The sequence below is a fragment of the Varanus komodoensis genome, unplaced genomic scaffold (genome assembly GCF_004798865.1).
Source record: "Varanus komodoensis strain SLA01 unplaced genomic scaffold, ASM479886v1 scaffold20_3, whole genome shotgun sequence".
NCBI lineage: Eukaryota > Metazoa > Chordata > Lepidosauria > Squamata > Varanidae > Varanus > Varanus komodoensis.
The window spans coordinates 973,118-994,503 of NW_025335588.1; the positions used below are offsets into that span (position 1 = coordinate 973,118).

The 21,386-nt window shown below is 48.1% G+C and overlaps 2 protein-coding genes and 1 long non-coding RNA gene across 3 annotated transcripts in view; all 3 read right to left on the reverse strand.

Annotated features, from left to right (window-relative positions):
• Positions 1–1,649: 1,649 nt before the first annotated feature.
• On the reverse strand, positions 1,650–8,257 carry CRK (CRK proto-oncogene, adaptor protein). Its single transcript, XM_044430607.1, has 3 exons — positions 7,997–8,257; positions 6,019–6,554; positions 1,650–4,664 (listed from the first exon to the last, which is right to left on the reverse strand). Exons 1-3 carry the CDS (start codon positions 8,226–8,228, stop codon positions 4,527–4,529), a joined length of 906 nt encoding a protein of 301 aa, XP_044286542.1. The 5' UTR covers positions 8,229–8,257; the 3' UTR covers positions 1,650–4,526.
• Positions 8,258–10,484: 2,227 nt separating this feature from the next.
• On the reverse strand, positions 10,485–13,580 carry LOC123023683. Its single transcript, XR_006414772.1, has 3 exons — positions 13,349–13,580; positions 12,645–12,755; positions 10,485–11,398 (listed from the first exon to the last, which is right to left on the reverse strand). It is a non-coding gene; the product is annotated as an uncharacterized LOC123023683 (long non-coding RNA).
• A 6,349-nt stretch (positions 13,581–19,929) lies between these two features.
• Positions 19,930–21,386, reverse strand: part of LOC123023678 (interferon-inducible GTPase 5-like) — a 1,603-nt gene continuing 146 nt past the window's right edge. Inside the window, exon 2 of the mRNA XM_044430587.1 lies at positions 19,930–21,384. Within this exon, the coding sequence (XP_044286522.1) occupies positions 20,560–21,384 (825 nt within the window). The 3' untranslated portion in view covers positions 19,930–20,559. The remainder of the gene's footprint in view (positions 21,385–21,386) is intronic.

Genomic DNA, 21,386 nt, shown 5'->3' on the forward strand with positions numbered 1-21,386 from the left:
GAGCTTAAACAGAGGGCGTTTTCCTTGTCCGCCTTAGGGGCGACCAGGGCCCGCATGGGATGGCCTCGCTGGTGACCGCCCCTTCGACGGATAATGCCGAGAGGTACTCTGCACATGTTCGGGAGCATCTCCAGGCAAAGCGGGAAGGAGGCCATCTTAGGTGGCTCCCTGGCCTTCGCGCTCAGGCAGGTTGCGAGAGCGGTGCCAGGGACCCCGGCCTTCTGGGGCTGACCACTGCGGCAGCAAGCGCCCTTCCACTCGCCCGAGAGCAGTCTCAGAGGGCCCTTGTCCGGAAGAGGCTGCTCTGTGGCACAGAAGTGGGGCCCAGCTGCCTCTGCTCCACATCACGGTGGCTGGTGGGTCCTGTGGGAACTCAAGACAGGGCGAAATGGACCTCGGCCTGGGATTCCTGGATCCACTGTGGACTGTGCTCCAGCCATCACCATGGCCTCTGGTCTGGGGTCCAGCCACTTCACTTCTTGGCTGAGAGAGACCCGAGATGTGACAGCATTGATTTCCTGGGCCTGTTCAGCAGCTTTCGATGTCATCCGCAGTATCCTTCTAGATGGTCCATCAGAGTCCAGTGATGGAGGTACTGCCTTTATCCACAACAGCCATGGGTTTCCAAAGAGCTCTGATTTTATCCCTCATCCTGTTCAGCATCTACACGAGGCTGCTGGAGTTTATTGGGAGATGCAGCATAAGGTGCCACCCATCTGGAGATGGCACCCAGCACTCCTTTGGTATTCCTTCCAGGCGAAAGAGTGACTTCCCTGAGTTGGTGTCTGTCTGTGGCAATAGACTAGGTGAACCCAGTAAATGGAGACTCAAGGCAGCTCAAACTGGGATTGTGTCAGTGGGCGCTTTGTGCAATTGCAGACATTGCTCATCCCGATAGTATTTTATCAGCGGCTTATGATCTGCACTGGCTGCCAGTCAATTTCTAGACCCAGCTGCAGGTGTTGCTCTTTATCTCCAGTGCCCTTTCACAGTAGTTCACCTGGCATCTACACTGTGGTCTTTTTGGCTCAGTATAGACTGCTCCCCCACACAAAAGCTCTTAAAACATTTTTAAAATTGCTGTAGTGTATCTAGAGCATTGTACCGTTGGTTTTATCTTGTTTTTGCATTTTTACATTGTTTCACAATGTCGTATTTTAAGTTTTGCTTCATGAACTGCTCAGACAGCTTCAGCTATTGAACAGTTTAAAATGTTGCTGCATCCTTCAGACCACAACTCCCATCATTGCCAATGGTCAAGGACTGGAGCTGTAGTCAGAAACATCTGCAGAAACATTTCACGGAAGCTGCTGTGATGGCCTTGTTGAAGGTAGTTTCCATGTCAAGCAGTATAAGTGCATCCAGTTACAGTTGCAGTGTGGGGTGTGTGTGTGTGAGAATGCTAAGGTGAAGGAGGATGCCGAAATCCTCATCATTGCCCACCCTCAAGCCAAGAAAAGTGTTAACACTCTTCCGCAACATGAAAGTTAAGCCTCTGCACTTATGCATCCTCATTCTCTGTACACCCCACCTCTGTAAATCAAAGGATCCTGTTTTTGTCAGAATGGAATGGGCACCTTTACAGTAGTGACAGTCCTTTCACATATGGCAAGCCCCCATTTCTTTATTGCTAAGGCAATGAGTCACAATTGTTTTGCATCTTTATTTAGTATTATGCACATGTTGATTACATGCTACAAAAATTTACTGTCAAAAAAGTGTGTAGTGTTATATAATACAGTGGCACATTTTTACATATGATTCTGCTTCAGGTTTGTTTACTTAGCATCTTTCAGCCAAATGGCATGCTATTCGAGATGATTAAAATACTTGCAATATTAAGAATTCAGATAGAGTAAGATTCAACCACATCAGCTTTTAGTATGAAAGGCTGGGCTTGACTGAAACGTTAGAGAGAAAACGCATTTCAACTGAATTTAGTTTACCTATGCAAAAAACGAAAACAGGGCAGCCAAGCATGCTCTTAGAAGCCTTTAAGGTAACTTTAGTTCTAGGACAAGGAACCCGCCTCATGATGGCTTCACAACTTTATAATTGCAAGCAGAGGAGCTTTGCTGCTGAGAGAGCAAATGAACCAACCAGGGACCTGGTCCAGGACTTTTTGAGTTAATTAATGCCAACAAACTTTAAAGCTTGTTTGAAATATGAATTTGTTTCAAATATGAACAATGTATCAAATTATAGATTTATTCAGTTTCCACTTCCAAATGAATCACTGTCACTTCACAAACCCTGCTCTAAAATTCTTCATCCTGCCAAGCTGATATTTAAAATTCAGCAGAGGGGCTCCCATGATCAAACAGTCACCATGTACTGTGTAAACCATGAGGGGCAGTGGTGTGTGCCAGAAAGTATTTTGAATATTCAGTGCCCAGCCATGACTTGTGTCATATGCACTCGGGGGACTGAGAGCTGCACAAGGATTAAAGAAATTCTGGCAGGCAGGCACTGCAACCCACTATGACATAAACAGACCACAGTGAGCTATTTTGATCATGCAAAGCAGGTCATAGTGTTTAATTAAAAGTCTTCCATTTCTACTTGAAACGTAGTTTTCACGACAAAATATGCGGTAGTTTGCAAGAGAAACCACTAAACCAGCCAAAGCAAAGCCTGATCATGTGGACTGGAAGTATATATAGTTATCAGCCTGCTCCATAGGAAGAGTTTGACTGCCTTAAAGGAGCAGTGACCAGGAAATGAGTAAACGTACTTTAGAGACTATAGCAAATATCTACTACTGCATTCCAGTTAAGGAGCAAAGCCACGCTCTTTGCTCAAGGGTCTGAGCAGGATATCCAGACTGGGCAGGGCATACACCACCTTCCCAGCCTTCCCTTCCCAGCCTTCATTTTGCGAAATCTCTACGGCATTGCCGAATAGCAGTTGTTTTGGTACGGAGAGACAAATATGCCTCCTTAAGCCAGCAGATGCTGGCTTGGTTGGCCTGCAGCTCCCATGCCCTATCACGGTTTATGCTGGCTTCAGGTAGTGGGAGTTAGGCCAACATTATTCAGGGATCCAAGGTTGGGAGGGACTGCTTTTGGCAGTGCTCAAAAGCCTAAGAATGCCCTCTGGACCAGCTCCTTCTAAGTAAAGCGATTGCACTCTGTCAGCAGTGAAAGAATATCTTAGCCACTTCTGTGTTGCATTTCTAAAGGCAGACTGTCTTGTGCCCTGTTTTGCTGCAAGCCTTTCATGGCAGAAAGGTTTTCAGTAATGGGAGTCGTTCAGTATGGTTAAAATAGCGGAATGATACTGTTCCATATGTAAGCATCTAATGGGCTGTATTGTTTAGCAAGAAGGCCTTCTGTACAAACCTGCCCCTGCAGCTGCAATCCATTCTTCTCCCAAAAGGATGTGGGGGGGGGGATGCAGAGGAGGAGGTGTTGCTTCTTGCTAAGCATCCAGTTTTTGGGGAATTGGGTAAAAAATGATTTGGCGATAAACAGCCTTGGAAATATTAGTACAAAAAAGTTGAAAGTTCAAGTATTGAATAGAGAAAGCTATAAAATGCTCACTTTTGTGAACTATATATTTCTTAGAATCAGTCCAGAACGATAAGTATTTCCATTAGTTTATTAAAAATAAGATCTTCATGAATCTACCATTTGAATGCTTGACAGATGGAAACAAAACAATCCCAAACAGCAAGTTTTAGAGGAAAAGGATTTGGCATTTCAGTTTAAGTTGGCAATGCTCATTTGCTACATTGAAAGAGTAATTAAACAAACTTTCAGATTCTCCCTTTTTCTTTCCTCATTCTCCAACTGGTTTAAGTAACTCTCAGACCCTTACAGTAATGAATACTGGGCAATGAACATGGTTTGCTGAACTGCAAGGAAGGTTTAGTGGTCTACCCACATTTATATGTATTAATATCTAGTTCCAAGGTTAAATCAGCTACTTACTATGAATATAATGGAGAACAATTTCTAGGAAATTCCTTCTTGGGTATTCAGGAGGAGGTATGGGTTGGGCCTTGAACAACTATAAATCCCAGTTGTTGTGCTGTAGCTATCCTGATATGGCTATATTCAGTTAAAGAAACAACCATCTGTTCCTTGCAGTTTACTCATTATGCAATAAGCAGTTATGACACAGAAGTTTCATCATCAAGCAAATCCAAAGGGGGGGAAGAACTCTGGTTAACACGTTATGAGGCTCCTACATAATTGTTGAGGCTTTCTGTCTATGAAGGCCACAAACAAAACTTCCATAGTATTCTTATCCTACTGCAGGGTTACGGGGAAGGGAGAGAGGCAATATCTTGAACATACCTATATGCTTGTGTGCTAGTTTGAGCACTTGGCACCAAAGCCATTGCATTGCGTCCCCTGAAAACACAAGCCTCTGTCAGATGTTGGATCCCAGGGCTAGTTTATCTACCAGGATGCGTGCAAAAACAGCACTGCCTTTGACGTATTTATGAACAGTCTCTCTTGCTGCTGCAGTGAAACACCCTGTTCTTGTTCCCATCTGTAAGCAGAACAGTTGAGCCACACTCAGCTGAAGTCTTCCTCGGGGTTCTGCTGATCGAGTAGCCGGACATGTGTGAATGGGAAATGCCCTCGCCTGTTGTTGCACTCCCCTTCCCACTGGCCACTCATATTGATCTTGGTGACCTTTACCAGCTCGCCAACCTGCAGACCAAGAAAAAATGCATCCTAGTTACACCCTGCAAATAATGCTCTGGTTCTTTATACAAATAGGCAGGCAGGCAAAGAACAGAAAGCAGCAGGAGCAGGCAAGGGAATCACGCAAGGCCAGTATGCCCTCTTATTCTGATTTCTTCGGTAGATCAGGTAGCTTTCCTGAGGCAGCAAGTACAGCTGGTTGCCCTTTTTCCCTCAACAAGTACTAGGAAGAGGTAATACAATGCTTGACAAAGACCAGGTCCTGCTCCAAAGCCAGTGATTTCCTCAGGAATCCCTGTGGAGCCAGCAAATGTGAAACACACTTGGCAGACAGCTCAATATCTTAACCAGTAGTGTGAACTTGATATTGCCACTCAGTTCATGCAGCATAAAGCTTAGTAAGGCCACAACAAGCAATGGATGCTAGAAAGAAAAATCAAGCACTAGAAGGTGAAGGAGTACCAGAATATTTGGACAAGGACAGATCTCCACTAGGCAGCTGTTCACATCTAGAGGAAGGCCTTCAGCGCAACAGGCTGCTGAGAAATAATGCCTGGGAAATGCCTGTTATCATGCCCCCTCATCACCTGAGAGTGGATTCTGCTTGATGAACTTCACAAAGAACAGTGATATCCCAGAATTAGAAAGCAGAATGCTACTCTAAAAATAAGGGCCCTGCTAGTCTCTTTTAGCAATAGAATAACAAATGAAAGAAGTCAAGAATCAGATTGTGGCATATTTTACTCTTCAATATGACAGAGGACTGATTTTAAAAGTATTACTTTAACTGACACTGAATTATGGTTTTGAGATAGAGATAGATGAGTATCATACTGTTCCATGGCCACCATAGGAATTCTTCAGATCTAACGTCCTGTCAGTATTAGCTGAAATAAAGCATTTTTATTGTTTATATTTATATATAATTTTAACTAATATTTTAAACTGATATACCTATTCTTATTAGGGTAAATTTTAGGTTCAACCTAAAAAAGGTCATGTAAAAGGTCAGTGTTGTATGATTTCTGCCCTGGTCAGATGGTCTCTGTCTTGGACTAGAGAGGGAGATCACACACCTGCATAGAAGGGTCTAGGCCAGCTACATCATGAACTAACCATCTAAAAAGGATGATGGCACTGAACTCGCAGCTAGCTCAGCACTGTCACTGTTGTCTTCCCCACTCTCCAAAAGCTTGGATACATGCTCCTCTGCTGTTTTCTCAAATACATTTTGTGTGAAAAACATGATTACTCTCAAATTAACAACACAAGGGTCCCTGAGCCTTTGCAGGTACAAGCAATTTGAAGGGGAAATTTGATTAAGCCTATTTCTTGCTGTCACAATGTATCTGTTACGTACCTCCAAAGCCAAGGCTGTCTTGTCATAGGCATTAGGTACACGCTTCTGGATAACTCGAGCAAAAATTGGGCCGTTCTGCAGGTTGGGGAGTGGAGTGTTGATGCTGGGCTGGGCGTAGGGGCCTGGCTCTGGTCCACCAAGCGGTGGTGGGAGTGGGCTATCCTGGTTACCTCCAATTGGAGCAGATACAGAAGCAGAGGCAGGTCTGTACTTCTCCACATAGGGAACAGGGATCATCCCTCTCTTGCCTTCGCTGTGTTCTGCATTCCACCATTGCTCTTCAGGCTTTTCCAAAATTCTCAGTATGTCTCCTTTTTTAAATGGAAGATCTTCATCGTCGTTGCCAGTAAAGTCAAAAAGGGCTCGGACATACTCAGCTTCTTCCTGCCTCAATTGCACATCACTGTTATGCTTGGATTTTGAAACAGGTTCTATCAAGGTGGTAGTGTCCAAGTAGTGTATTTTGTAGAACTCCAACAATGCTGGCAGGGAGTCAAACTCTTGATCACCTATTCGAAACCTAGGAGGATTCAATCCTGTTTGTAAAGGGAGGACAGGAGAAGAAAACAGGATTACTTTGGAAATGAAGAATGTACCAGAACAGGCAACTCTGAGAAGCATCAGCATTCCCCCATGATAAAATATTCACTGAAGGGAAAGTTGGTTAAGACGCTATACATAAAATAATACCTTTTGCAATAAAGCAGTTATTTCAAATATGTACACCCCTTTCCTCTTGGTAAAATCATGATTGCTTTGAAAATGTATACTGTAAAGTGAAAGTTCGAGCAGTTCACCAACCCAGTTAAATAAAGGTCACACCCACCAGCTCCAGTCCTATAAAAACCTGGACACCCAGCATCCCTTCGCCTGCTGTCTGAAAGGATGGATGGAAAGCTGCACCTTGACCAAGTTTTCAGTGAGCACATTCCCAAGCGACCACCAATCAGGCCCTCTTCAGATACTCATCACCAGTCACTGTGACAGGTTGGCAAACACCCTATTTATCTTCACTGGCTCCTTCACAGAGAAGCAAACACCAAGTGTGCCTGGACTTTGTGCTTTAAAGCATTTGGGCAACTATGCCCTACCAAGAGTGAGACCAAATCCTCCATCTAGATCAGTTCAATGGCACTGTCTGGTCACCATTGTAGAAAAGCAGTTGGTCACGTGTGGCTGGCTGCAGCATACAAACATCATTCATTTCCATAATGCATGACATCCAAACAAGTTTAGGACAGCAGTATTTTTTTCTAACAAACACTGCACCTATCAAGGCAATCTTTGCTGTGTTGTCTTTATTCCTCCTCTCAAAGGGAGCAAAACAGCAAGGTTTCCTCATACTATCAACAAACACTCTCTGCAAGCTTGGAGTGTTGTTAAAAGCTGCCCTTTAGAAACCTTCCCATCCTGTCTCTGCAGTTTGGGGCCAAAAAGCAAACCCCACTAGTGAGTTAGTGCCGAGGACTGCCAAAGCCTTACAGGAGTAGATGACCGTGCTGGGTAGACAAGCAAGAATTTACAAATCAACAAAAGGCGTCCCAGCAGCGGCGCCTTTTCCACAACCCTCCGCTGCTTGGGAGAGTCCAAAAGACCCCCAGCTTCTTCATTAGCATTAGACCCAGAGGTGGGTGCAGCCGCCGCCGGGCGCCCCTTCGAGAGAGAGAGAGAGAGAGAGAGAGAGAGACTCGGGGCAACTTCCAGCCGAGCGCAGGTCTGCCCGGACGGGCAGCTTCGGCCCTCCCCCGCCGCGACTGCCCTGTTCTCCGGGCGGCCCCCTCCCGCCACACGCCCTTCTGCCGCGACATCCGAGGCGCCGAGCGCAGTCTCGGCGGCCGCTGCCCACGAACGGGCCGGGCGGCCGCAGAAGGGCAGGGGCCCCGGACGCCGACTCCCCGGAGCGGCCCGCGGAGAGGCGTCGGGGGCGCCCGCCTCGCCGGGGCGCGGGCGCTCGCGCTCTCCGGCCGGGCTGGCTTACCGGCGGGCGGGGGCGAGGCGGCTCCGGCCGCGCCGCCGTGGCTGTTGACGATGTAGTGCGAGACGCGGGAGCTCTCGGAGACGGAGAGCACGAAGTCGCCCGGGATGGTGCCGGAGTCGCGCACCAGGAAGGTGCCGTGGCGCTGCCCCTGCAGCAGTGCCACCGCCTCGGCCCGGCTCAGGCGCCCCCAGTACCAGCTCGCCTGGTCCTCTGCGTCGAACTGGCCGGCCATGGCCCGGCGCGGCGGCGGAGGGCGGGCGCGAAGCGAGGCTCGGGCGGGAGGCCGCCGCCGCCGCTGCGAGGCCCGCCGCGCCGGCTCCTCCTTGCTGCAGCCGTCGCCGCCTCCCACAGCCACCCAAGATGGCGGCCGCCGCGCCTCACCGCCCGGAAGTGACGTCCCGGCGGCGGAGGGCCGGAGGTGCGTCACTGTCGGACGACGCGGGGGAGGTGTCCCGGCCGCCGCCCTCGCGCGCTCCCGCCCCTCCCGCCCGGGCCAAGTTGTAGGTGCCAAATTCCCCAATAAAAGAGCATGGTCCCCCCCCCACGCCCGTTGCCCGAGTGGAGGCGCCCGAGGGAGCCCGGCAGAGGCTGCCAGTGTCGTCTTCTTTCTGAGCTGCACAGAAAAAGCAACTCAAGGAGCGCTTTTTCAAAATCGCCCCATTTTCAGTAGTACCTTAACCCTGTATTAGGATTAGGGCTGTGCACCAGGGTAGGGTTAGGGTTCGGAAAACGAGGGGTCCTGGCACGATACTGATTGTTAAATGTGTTTTGAATGGGCAGAAATGATGAGCTGCACAGAAAAAAATACTCAAGGAGGGCTTCTTCATTATCGTGCTCCTTTCCATGGAATTTTAACCCCATATTAGGGTTAGGGGTGTGTACCAGGTTACGGTTAGGAAAACTAGGGGTCCTGGCATGATTCTGATGCTTGGAATGTGTTTAGCATGGGCAGAAATGATGAGTCACGCAGAAAAAAATACGGAGAGCTTATTCATTACCCATGAAATTTTCCATGGAATTTCAACCCTATATTAGGGTTAGGGTGTGAACCAGGGTAGGGTTAGGGTTAGGAAAACGATGGCAGCATTCTGATGGTTGGAATGAGTTCAGAAAGGGCAGAAATGATGAGTTGTGCAGAAAAAGCTACTCAAGGATGGCTTTTTCTAAATGGCCTCTTCCAGTGGTACCTCCCCCCTCTATTAGGGTTAGGTTTTTTTTTTTTTAGGTTTTATGCATTTATTAAAATCTTTCTACTTCAAAATTACTACAACCGAACGCAAAAATCCGTAACAAACGGCAACTTCAATCTCTTATCTTACTAATACAATGTGTCTCCTAACTAACTTAACTCTAATACATATATACACCTATCACTACAGTTCAATATCCTTCCTTATGTACAGCTTGAACAGTCCTTGTATTTGTATCTAGGTGCATTTTTCTTTACCTCAAACAGTATTACGTAATAGCTGGAGTGCCATCAGTCATCCACGGCCAGAATTTCTTCCACTTTGCTGTCGGAAGCCTTCCTTTCTCCACCTCACTTAGAGTCTTTATCCTGCCCAGGACGAACTTGATTGCCTTCTGCAAGTTATAAGGCGATTGCAGCTTGATTTCCTCCTGCCTCTGAATGATCAGGGACAGGATTACAGTCAAATTTATCAATCTGATGGTACTCCAGGGTGTCAGCCAATGCTGCCTTTCATTAACAAAAGTCCCTTCCCTATTTCTTTTCCTTCGCACCGGTTTTCCTGGGTTAGGGTTAGGGTTAGGGTCAGGGTCAGGGTGACCCACTGTAGCTCACCCCAGGACGGTCGGCCAGGAAGCCGACCTTCCGTCCCGCGCGGCTGGGATTTGGGAAGCAGAACGCGCTTCCCAGCCTCCCATTTCCGTACACCTGGCAGCTCAGCCCAGGCGCGCCCGGGAGGGAAAGGCGCCCGCCCTCTCCGCGCCAGGAGCCCTTCGTGCAGCCTTGTTCGGCGCAGCGCCCGGGGAGCCGGAGCACGGCCCTGCTGAGTTGCCTGGGTGGCAGACCGGCCCGCTCGCTCGCGAGAAAGGAAGGTCCGGGTCCGGGGGCAGCTGCGGCGAGGGGCTTTCCTCCCGCTGCGCCACTGCCGGGCCGAGGGAGCTCACCCTCCTGTCGGCGGCCTCCTCGGCCAGCGGGCGCAGGCGGTGCTCCCGGCAGCCGCCCGGGCACGTCAGGCAGCGAGCGCATGCCGGCCGCCTCCCGCCGCAGTGGAACCAGTCCCGCGCCAGAGCGTACTCCGAGCAGAGCGCGGCTCCGGGGCCACGGGCCTCCTCCGGGAGCCACTGCGCGCCTGCTTCCTGGGCCATGGCGCGCGAGGGGATTGCGGAGCCGCCGCCACACACCTGCTGCTCTGAGCGGGGCGGGCCGGGCCGCAGCCTCCGCCTCAGCAGGGACCGCCCTGCCACTGCGCCGCGCCCGCACCCGGCAGTAATTCCGCGCTGGGCNAACCTGTCCTTAAAGGGGAGCTGCTCCAACACCTGCAGCATTTCTTGCAAAGAAATGCTGGCTAAACACTATACTTACCTTCATATTACTCCTAATATTTCCTGGTTCCTGTATGAAGGCAAAGTCATAAAAAGGGCACAGGCCCCACCTTTGGACTTTCGATCTGGAGGATGTGACACAAAAGAGAAAAGGTGTTAGAAGAGAAGGAAGAGGAAGCTGATAACTTGGGGGTCCAAAACTGTCCCATTATGCCATGAGCACAAAAGAGAAATGTGTCAGAAATGGTTGGAGAATTTCTCTCCCCTCTGGAGAAATTTGGGAAACTGAGTCCCCCAAACTCTACATGCATCTACAAGTTAATGAAATTTGAGGGGCCAGTAGCTCTATGGTTGCTAACAGAGAGAGAGAGAGAGAGAGAGAGAGAGAGAGAGAGAGAGAGAGAGAGATGCTTGTTTTAGATTGTTTGAAGTAAATATTAGCAGCCTGGGACAGATGAGAGGGAAAGCAGGACAATAAGTGGGGCAGCGCTTAAAATTTGTCCAAATCTTCATTCAAGAACTGAATACTGTTGATTCAGTTAGATTCAGAAAATGGCCTAACTGAATCTGGGTTCTTCTGCATGTAACTCTCTGTAGTTTTCAGTGTTCAGGGGTTCTTGCCATGGTCACATCTGTGATGCATGCCATTGTCAGAAAAATGATTCACAAAAAAGCTAGCATTTCTCCACCAGCTAATATTTGAAGATGGCTCCTTCCGAAAACCCTTGCAACATTAAAGAAGTTAAGGAAAAATGAGATGAGAGGAAACTGGCTTACCTTTCCGGCATCTGAGGTGCTAAAGAATCAGTGGAAGCTGTTTAATGATTGAGCTGGACAGCCCTTTGAGAGGGTGCCTTTTCTTCCTTCCCTGGGAATCTCTCTGCTCTTGCTCTGCATGACCGATGCAAGAAAAATGCTTTGAAAATGAAACCAACTGCAAATTTATAGTATGGAAAGCTGCAGCCAAAACTTAGCTACACTCCACCCATCCTGGAAGAAGTGGGGAGGGATTATCAACAAGGAACTCCAATTTCATGAAGCAGCCGACTTCTGTTGGGACGACATCATTTAATTCCTGTTATTGGACTCAGCCAGACAACAGCATGAGCAAGCCCTGGTGGGCTTCAGACCCTGAGTCAAATGCAGCCTGAGACAAGACTTAGAGTCAAAAGCAGCAAACGAAGACAGAGGGGAATAGGCTTTCCAAATCAGTCTCAAAAGAAGTACGGAAAACATACATTATATACCCTACATCACAGGCATGATGTCTGGACACATGGTAGATACATTCACATATTGTTAACTGACACCTTTAGTTATTTCTTTGAAGGAATCCTTAATTCTCCCAAGGACTCCCTCGCCATATGTCCACTAATAATCTCCCAACCATTCACACCAGCCTTGTATTTCCACACCTACTGTAATTCCTAATGCATTTTTCTACTTTTATTGAGATTCACACCGGTTCAGGTGCCATGGGTTCTCTCCATTTGCCTCTCTTTTGGGATTCTGCTGACCTGTCACCAGAGTTCAAGGAGGCTTCATCACTCTTGCTCTCCCTCCTGGACAGAAACTGGGCGATGGCTGCGGTGCTTTAGCCACGTGGCCTTCCTTAGGCTAGCTTCTACTGGGGACTTTTGGGGTGCTGATATTGGCAGCATTCCTGAGGGCTACCCAGAGGTCCCCGCTCCTGAAGCAATCCCAACCCCAAAGAAGGGGTTGCGGTGGGGGCAGGGCTGGCTAGTGGGACACCAGGTCCCACCCCATGTTTGCCAGCACCACTAAGAAAAGGAGTGAACCCATAGGGCTTGCATTAGACCACTCTGAAGGTTGTGGCCAGCATGGTGCTGAGGGAGGACAGCTTGCATTAAAATAAAACCCTGGCTTGCAGTTAAAACTTCCCATATTTAGAATATGATACTGGTTAGAAAACTGGGTGTTTACCTCTATTTCCAGAACATTGAAACCCCCATGTTTACCATACCAAATCTGTCATTATGATTTACTTGGAAGCATACACTAACTTAAATATATAAATTAGTGTAACCGGTATGTACAGTAATGGACTGTAATGTAATGTTCAAAGAACAAAGTTGTCTATTCAGAACTGTAGGCTGAAATCAGAAAAGACTGTTACCTTCTCAGTTTTTTTCACTCATGTTGACAAACAGTTGTGTGTTTATCTTCTTCTCCCACACTTTCTTCTGCCCTCTCACTTTTTGGGCACAGCAAATGGCCTAAAGTTTGTCTGCAAGAGAAAGCAATGGCCCAACTCTGTGCTAGAAAGATACAAATCTTCTGCACCCTCTCCATGAAGGGAAAAGCTCTTTTTTTCTCATCAGTCATCCATGTCTAGTCTACGTAATGCTTTACACATTCCTGTAGCTTTGCCACTATGTTCAAATATGTAAATTTGTCTATTTCAGCATACTGGATATGTTAAAAGTATTTTAAGATATGTAAAAATATTTCTAAAACCCTTTCTTTGAGTGTGGTATCAATAGTACTAAGCCTAATCCTACCCAACTCTGAAGTGTGGAACAGCATATCTGCACACATTCTTTATTTAGTGATGTATTTAATTTATATTGAAGCCACCTGTTAGCATAATGCTCTTTGGGCAGCCAGATGCAAGCCTACTTTTAAAAGCCCACTTTTGAAGCTCATAATCAAAATAATATAATAATAGGGGGCCTCCTCTCCTAATGAAAGAGAGGTGAAATAGTTCTACTAGAATGTTTCTGCAGAAACATTAGACAATAATGTTTTCTAATGATCACTTTAGTGGTGAATGCATGCCAACAGTTTCCCAAAGTGATGGAGAAAGGTGTATTTACTTACTGCTTTTGGCCGGTGGTTGCTTTGAGGAGCTGGAGAGAAGGGAGAATGTGGCACCTTGCATCTTTGGGAGAGCCGTATTTAATTCCTATGCATACAGGGCTTCCTTTTCACTTGCATTTTTCCTGATACGGGAACTGAAACCTTACACAGAAGCACGTGCTTTGCAGCCAAAATGACATAGCCAACACCCTTCTGCCATCTACCAAAAGTGATGTGATATAACCCAGTGTTCCAGAATGCCTGTTATTTCATGGAAAGGTGGGTTCTGGGAGGCCTCATCACCTACTTTGTAGGGACACCAAGAATATTCACTCCTGAATTAAAAGCCACCGCATCGTTATGGCACATCAATTTCCCAATGAAACAACAGGCCTTTGAATAAGATTTTAACAAGCAAGCCAGCCATTACAGATATTAAAACTCCAAGCCACGTAACACACTAATTCTTGATTACTCCGTGCAGCAAAAGGACTAAGTTGCATGCTACGTACTTGCCCATGTGCAGAGCAGTTCCGAGGACAGCTTGACCTGGGTCAAGACGCTTTCTCTTGGACAAGAGAAAGTTCCTGACGTTTGCAGTGCGTGTAATATTTCCCTTGCATAGAAACATGCTGGTGAATGCATCCCACTTCTCACGGGACAGGAGAACCCTTTGTTTGTTGGAGTTAAGCCTTGAAGCAAAAGCATGCGGCTGTCAGAGATGGATACACGGTGCCTTCAAGATGCTGCTTTCATAAATCTAAGCCATGGGGCATCTTGGTTGAGAATTATAGGACTTGGCACCCAAGGATTTATACTCAATATCTATTATATTGTCTTCTTCATCCCCACCTTTTCCTCTTTCAGTGAACGTGGGGTAGCTTACAAGGTGGTCCTCCTCTCCATTTCAGCTTCACAGGGTAGAAGCTGGACACAGCTCGCCCTGAGGAGCTGCAGCACAGCATTTCCCCCTGCAAGTGCCTGCAGGACTCAGAGCACCCCTGCAGGCACTTGGGAGGATCGGTGCCTGTGCAATCGTGCAGTGTAGCTGGGAGCCCTGGGAGACTTTACAAAAGGGTTCCCAGCGCTGCTCACCTGGACCACCACAACATGGGCCACAGGAGTGGTTGCACTGTGCTCTGGTTCCTGCTTCCAGGCTTGCCTCCAGCCTGACCCTACCTGGCCAGGTACCTGTCCCTTCTTCTCCCTGACCTGCCCTTGCCTTTCTGGGATCTGGCCTCAGCGTTGCCTTTACCTCCGCTTCTGCCACGCTTCGGTGGTATCAGACCTTGACTTTGCGTGTGCATCTGCCATGCCTTCCCAGGTGTTTGACCTTTGCCCATTCCTGACTCTGCCTCCCTTTCTGGGCCTGCCATGCCTTCTTGTGTCTGCCCTTGCCTGCCCCTGCTTGTGGCTTTGCCTTTGCTTCTGGACCTGCCGTGCCTTGCTGCATAGGTGGCCCTGGCTTGTTCCTGCATCAGTGCCAAGATCTCCATCACCCCTGGTCCTGCTACTCCAGCCACAGGTATCTGCTGCCACATCCCAGACCTGACAGGCTGATAGTCCGTGAATGGTCCAAAGTCACCCAGTGGGAACTAGAAACAAGCTCTCCCAGCTGCCAGTCTAGCACCATAAGCACCGTGCTACATTGCCTTTAAACAATCAAATAGTCGCTTCCCTGTTAAATAGCTATTGGTTCTTGTTTTATACGTGGCTTCCTTCCTCCCTCCACCACTTGCCTTCATTATTTTTTTAACCAGATCATTATTCCCCCACATGCCCTTTTCTGATTGGGCATCGCTTGGCAAACCTTGGTGGGATGTGGTAGGGCTGTCAAGCCCCATAATGGTGAATCTCTCACAACTGAGACTCCGTTGTTCAGTTTGGCAGTACTGGATGCACCTCCGTAGCAATCCACGCAGGACCGGGCCAGTTTACATGTGAAGAAGAAATACTCTTCAGCTGGAAGAGAATACAGCTGGCAACAGAGATCACAGATGCAAGACCGTGGCTTCAGTGGGCTGGGACTCAGTAGTGAAGGGCAAGCTTGCACGTGCATGCATCAGACAGACAGACAGACAGACAGTGAGCAATGAGAACAACATGGGAACCAAAATTGGCAATCATTTTGCTAGTTACACAGCAACACAGAGCAAAAGAGAGCTGAAGGACACATGAAGGAAATCACATGAGGCTCTTCTGCATCTTACCTTCTATAATCCTGAACTAACTCGAGCTCAGCTGCTTACAGAGCGCTCCCGTGTGCTTACCGCATAGTGGCAGCATGTATGCTTAGCCCTCTGCCACCCACAATCTCACTGCTTTGCTGCCCTCAGCCACCGTCACCCCTTTTCTCCTACCTTTCTACTCGTTCTGTTCTTCCCCTCAGGCACCCCAGTCCCGCCTGGCCGTTGCAGCTGATTTCACCCCCTTCCACTCCCGGGCAGGGACAGCCCCCTTTTCCCTTTGAAAACACTTTACTCGGCAGCTGCAGCCGGGCGCACTCCAAAACAAAGCCCCAAGGGGGTCCAGCTGTTTGCCAAGAAAGCTGCTTGGCCCAGAGGCCTTCTGCGGGAATGGAGATGGGAAGGGGGAGACCTGCGAGCACTTTGCTTTGCATCCCCCAGCATCACGCCACAAGTGCTTAGAAACGGAAAGCGGCATTGGAAAAGCACGGCCACATTGCTGCCGCCCCCCCCCCCCCCATACACAGAGCCCCGGTGGGGGTTGCCTCTTAATACGTGGCCAACATGCCCCAGGGGCCTTGAGGTTGACGTAACCCACAGGGGCCGACCGAGTCATCCAGGCGGGTGGGTCATTGACTGCAGAAGCAGCACAGGATTTCCAGGCGGCGGCTGCACACTGAAAACCCGAGTGCATCCGGGCTTTTCTCAGGGAGAGGCATGGAATGCCCTCCATGTTCATGAAAGGTCCCTTTTCCTGCAGAGTGGATGCAATTGTGGCTCCCTCCTAAAATCACCTGCCTTGGGTTGAAAAGGGACAGACTGCCTTCACTTGCCCAGATGCAGCCCGGTGGCCCAGACCTAAGCATTCGTTATGGCACGAGCGAGCGGCACTGCGGAGCTGTTCACGCAAGGGACTCTTCCAGGGCGGGCAACCGTAGGGCTGCAACAGTCCTCCCAGAATCTGGCTCCCTGTGGCCTAGGAAGCAAGCCGAGCCAAGATCAAGTCCACAAATGCTCCCGGAACGCTTCTTTGCACTGAAGTGCTCTCAGGTGCGGCAGGTATGCAGAGCGCACAAGCCACGTGTGGAGCAGAAGGGCTCTGCTTGTGCACCAGCCAGCCCACCATAGCCGGCAGCAGGAGGTGCTTCCCACAGGACACCATGTGAACTCTCCATGCGAAGTCCGACATAGGGCAGAGCACCTATGGGGCAGGGGGCAGAGTGCAGGGGAGTCTGAGGATCCCCACCCCAGTGCCAGATTCCCCACGTACCCCATGTCCTGGGACCCTTTTGGCACAACCATCCCATGGACCCCTTTGTGAGGGGTGCAGTGGAACAACTGAATAGCTATTTCTTAATGGCCATGTCGGTGCTGCAGGGGACTAACCAGGTTGCCTGGAATTTCACCAAGGCAATACTAGCTTGGCCATCTTTTAACTTAAAAAAACTATTTTTGCCACTATCAAATTCAGTGTGACAGTGAGTATCACACGGGGGACTGGGGGATCTACATGTAGCCCGCATCCCACCAGTTAGCCCACTGTTGGACTAAACCCAACGGTTTCATGTAACATGATTTGCTAAGCTATGCTTTGAATCCTGACCCATGATCTAATGGCAGTAATTTTCATATCCTAAGCCAGAGAAACTGTTTGTATTGGTAAGTGACACCTGAGGGTCAGAGTCTGGAATGACCTGCATGGAGACAAGGTGAATGGACGAAGGAGCGGGAGACGTGCTGAGCCCGGTGTGATTGCCCCCACTCCCCAGAGAGGCACCCTGGGGTGGACGTGTCCTTGGGAGGAAAAGCAGAGTTGGTGAGTGATTCCGACGGCATCCGATTCTGACGGAGGTTGTCCTTTCTTGTTGACTGAACACGGCCAGTAGAAGTTTCATCCCCTTCATAACCATTCCCCTTCTTTACTTGACAGGCTGTGAAATGGCCGATTGACAAGAAAGTGAAACCAAATTGAGTGGATTAAGTTTCTCCCGCACATCAGGTGTTAGATGGTAGATGGGCTACCTTCCCAAGAAGATTTTCTTTCCTTTTCCAGATCCACACACGTGCGTGTGAAGGGCCACCAACTTTCTCCAAAATGGGTCTGGACTCCGCTCACTTGCATCTGATTGTGTTTACACTGTAGACAAAAGGAGTGGCGGTTTGCCTTTGGGAGCAGCATGCTTGAGTTCTGTGGCCCTGGAAGCAGGTGAAGCACAAGGCCTTCTCGCATGTAAGTGTAGGGAGGAGCAATTTCTATACTTACATGTGTGCAGCCTGGGGTGAACTGTATGCCCAATTTACACAAGCTTGGCTTGCTTGCTCTATCTACAATGCTCCCTGTACCTATTCTTCACCAGGGCTCTGCACTGAAAGATCCACAGAGAAATTCTATTGGTCTTCAGCCCACTAATCTTAATCCTCTCACTGATAAATCCCGTATCCTCTTCTGGCTGGTGCCCCAAAGGAGAGCTTGAAAGTATCTCTGCGGTCTCCCCTGAATGTAAATGCTCTGAGCCTGCTTAGCTTGCAAGTTTAACATGATGTGCTAACAATGGCCAAAAATTACCACAGGAATGATGGCATGCACTCAACTTGCTGGGATCTTTTGAACCACACTTGCCATTCTGAAACATACCACCTCTGCTGATCTTACTAGGCCCTAAATAATATTCATTTGTGGGGTGGGCAAGCTGGCTGGAGTCGGGGGTCAGACTAGATGACCCAGGAGTCCCCTTCTGACTCTCTCTGTTTGTATATAACTCCTGAGTGTCAATTGCATTGAATCATAACACCTGAAATCTGAACTCCATCTGTGTGTTGCCCTGGTGGTGTACTGGTGGTTCTTGTGATTCCAAGGAAATGATAAGCCAGCTCCAAGTTTGCTTAAAGGGAGGAAAGCTCTTTATTGTGCACACCATACAAGTTGGCTAGCTTTCAAAAGCATTTAGCAGCAAGTCCCTTACAACGCATAGTGTAGGCTAGTCTGTCAAGTAGGCATCCGTCAGCTGGAACAGACAATCAGCAAAGCCACAGCAGGGTAATAGAGTCCAAAATGGAAAAGGGTTGGGCTACAAACTGTGTTATATAGTTTCTTGCTGATGACATGAAACAACCTGCAAGTGTCCCATCCTAGCAAGTCCAGCTGTAACTAAGCAACTTACTGATAAACAGGGCTGGAAGACTCTCACAACACATAAGCTAGTTTGGCCTTGGAATGCGCTCTGATAGTAAACAGTTGTTCATTAATTGGTGCTAGTGCTATGAATGAAACTGACTCTCTGGACCCATTTCAGTCTGGCTTCAGACCCGGTTATGGTACTGAATCTGCTTTGGTTGCCCTGTATGATGACCTGTGCAGGGAGAGGGACAGGGGGAGTGTATCCCTGTTGGTTCTCTTGGACCTCTTAGTGGCTTTCGATGCCATCAACCATGGCATCCTTCTGGATAGGCTGGCTGGGTTGGGAGTAGGTGGCTCTGCATGGCAGTGGTTCTGCTCCTACCTGGCTGGCCGATTCCAGAAAGTGCTTCTGGGGGACTATTGCTCTGTGCCACGGCAGCTTTGCCATGGGGTACCACAGGGCTCTATTTTGTCCCCCATGCTTTTTAACATCTACCTGAAACTGTTGGGAGAAGTCATCAGGAGGTTTGGGTTGCGGAGCCATCAGTATGCTGATGACACCCAGTTCTACCTCTTGTTTATATCTACTCCAGATGAGGCAGTGGCTGTCCTTAAGCAGTGCCTGGCCGAGGTAATGGGCTAGATGAGGGCCAATAAACTGAGCCTCCGTCCAGATAAGACGGAGGTCCTTTTGGTGGGTGGTTCGGGTTTTCAGGTAAGTGATTTTGATCCTGTCCTAGATGGGGCTGCACTCCCTCTAAAGGACAGGGTGCACAGCTTAGGAGAGCTGCTTGACCCAGAGCTGTCCCTGGAGGCCCAGGTGATGGCAATGGGGAGGAGTGCTTTCCTCCAGCTCCAGCTGGTCCATCACCTGTGACCTTACCTGGACGAGCACTGCCTAGCAACGGTGACACATGCCCTGGTAACTTCCTGATTGGATTATTGCAACATGCTCTATGTGGGGCCACCCTTGAAAATGGTCCAGATACTTCAGTTGGTACAAAGTAGAGCTGCCAGGCTGCTGATGGGGACCAGTCGTTATTCTCCTCTACCAGCTGCACTGGCTCCCAGTTGAAGTCCAGGCCCAACTCAAGGTGCTGGTATTAACCTATAAAGCCCTAAATGACTTGGGAGCAGGATCCCTGAAGGAACGGCTTCTTCCATATATGCCCTCAGGCCCCTTGAGATTGGTGGGAGAGGCCCTGCTCTGGGAACCCCCCCATGAAGGAGGTAAAGAGGATATCTACCCAGAGGAGGGCCTTTTCTGCTGTGGTACCCAGGTTCGCCTTAGCTTATATTCTTTTTGATGCCAGGTGAAAACCTTTTTATTTAACCCTCGTTTTAAGAATTAGAGTTTTAGACTTTTAGATCTTGAAGTTAACAGTCACATTTTATTCTATTTTATTTTAATTATTTTCATTCTTTTTATTTATTTTCCTACATTTGATTTATTCTTTTTTGCTTATTATTGGATTAATTAGATGGTATTCTGTTAGTATCGATTGTATTTATTATAATCAATTTATTATTACTTACTGTATTATGAATTGTATTTTTATTATTGCTGATTTTATACTCTGTAAGCCATCTTGAAACATATTCTGAAAGATGAGACAAAAATGTTTTATTAAATTAAGCATATTTGAAGCATGCTATGAAGCATCCTCTATGCCAAGCCAGGCTTTTGCAGCTGGGCCAGACAAGATGGAGGTTTCCTTCACAAAATGGCCATGGCTGCTAAAATCTGCAATATCACTATTCTTTATCTGCAACAGCAGCGCTTAGTTTTGGGGGATCGAGCACTGGGGATCGAGCACCGGATAAAAGAGGGATGAAACTTTGTTTGGAAATTCCCATCCCATTTTCTTTTTTCCCAGGTTTGAGTTTTAGTCTCATGCTAGTATACCCTTGATCTGTAGCTGGGATTCCTATGGCTGGGCAGCTACTGCCCGAACATTGGCAGCATCCACCTCAACATCTTGCAGAAAACGGTGCAAGATGAAATATGTCACAGCAAAAGAACTAATTCCTCCAAACAGAGAGCCCACCACAGGTACAAAATCTAAACCCAGTTCTACTAGTGATAGTGTTACACAAGCTGTTGACTTTAACAAGAGATTCATTACAAGGTCTGGTGTGATGTTCTTGATCATTGGGGTGTTTTTGATGGCAGACTTCAGCTCTTTGATGGGTTTGCCAACCTTTTCAGACAACCGATGGAGGGACTCATCATCTAAGCAGAAAGCTTTGCAGAAACGTATCAGTGCTCCCACCAGGATGGAAATATCACATGCAAGAGAGAGACCTGGGATAGGAATGAGCCCACCAACACAAGACGCAGATGCTAACATCCATATCAGTTCTTCCATTGCAGCCCTTTTCTTTTTCAACATTTCATTTGAGAAAGTCGGCATGGCCATTAGTAAAGCAAGTCTCTTGTGTTCATCCAGGTCTTTCTCTAAGGTGTCATACAGGAGAGGGAAATCATACCTACCCAAATCCTTCCTTGTTACTAGAAAAGTCTTTGGAGAAGATTCTCCTGCCTTCTTCAGATTATCACAGCAGTTCTTCCGTAACTTCTCAAGGGTTTGTTCCTTACTGAAGTTTTGCTTCTTGCTTTCAGAATTCATGTCAACATCCACTTTTGTGCGCACATAGTAAAACCTCTTGTTCATTTTCTGAATTTCTTGGGCCAGCTTGGTTTCATGCTCAGTGAAACGCCCTGAAGCAATGATGATGAAACAATCATACTTCT

Coding starts and splice junctions, on each gene's coding strand:
- CRK (XM_044430607.1), bottom strand. CDS start 8,228: ATGGCCGGCCAGTTCGACGCAGAGGACCAGGCGAGCTGGTACTGGGGG. Junction 6,555..7,996: donor CGCCTCGCCCCCGCCCGCCG/GTAAGCCAGCCC, acceptor CTTTACAAACAG/GATTGAATCCTCCTAGGTTT. Junction 4,665..6,018: donor AGACAGCCTTGGCTTTGGAG/GTACGTAACAGA, acceptor CTTGGTCTGCAG/GTTGGCGAGCTGGTAAAGGT.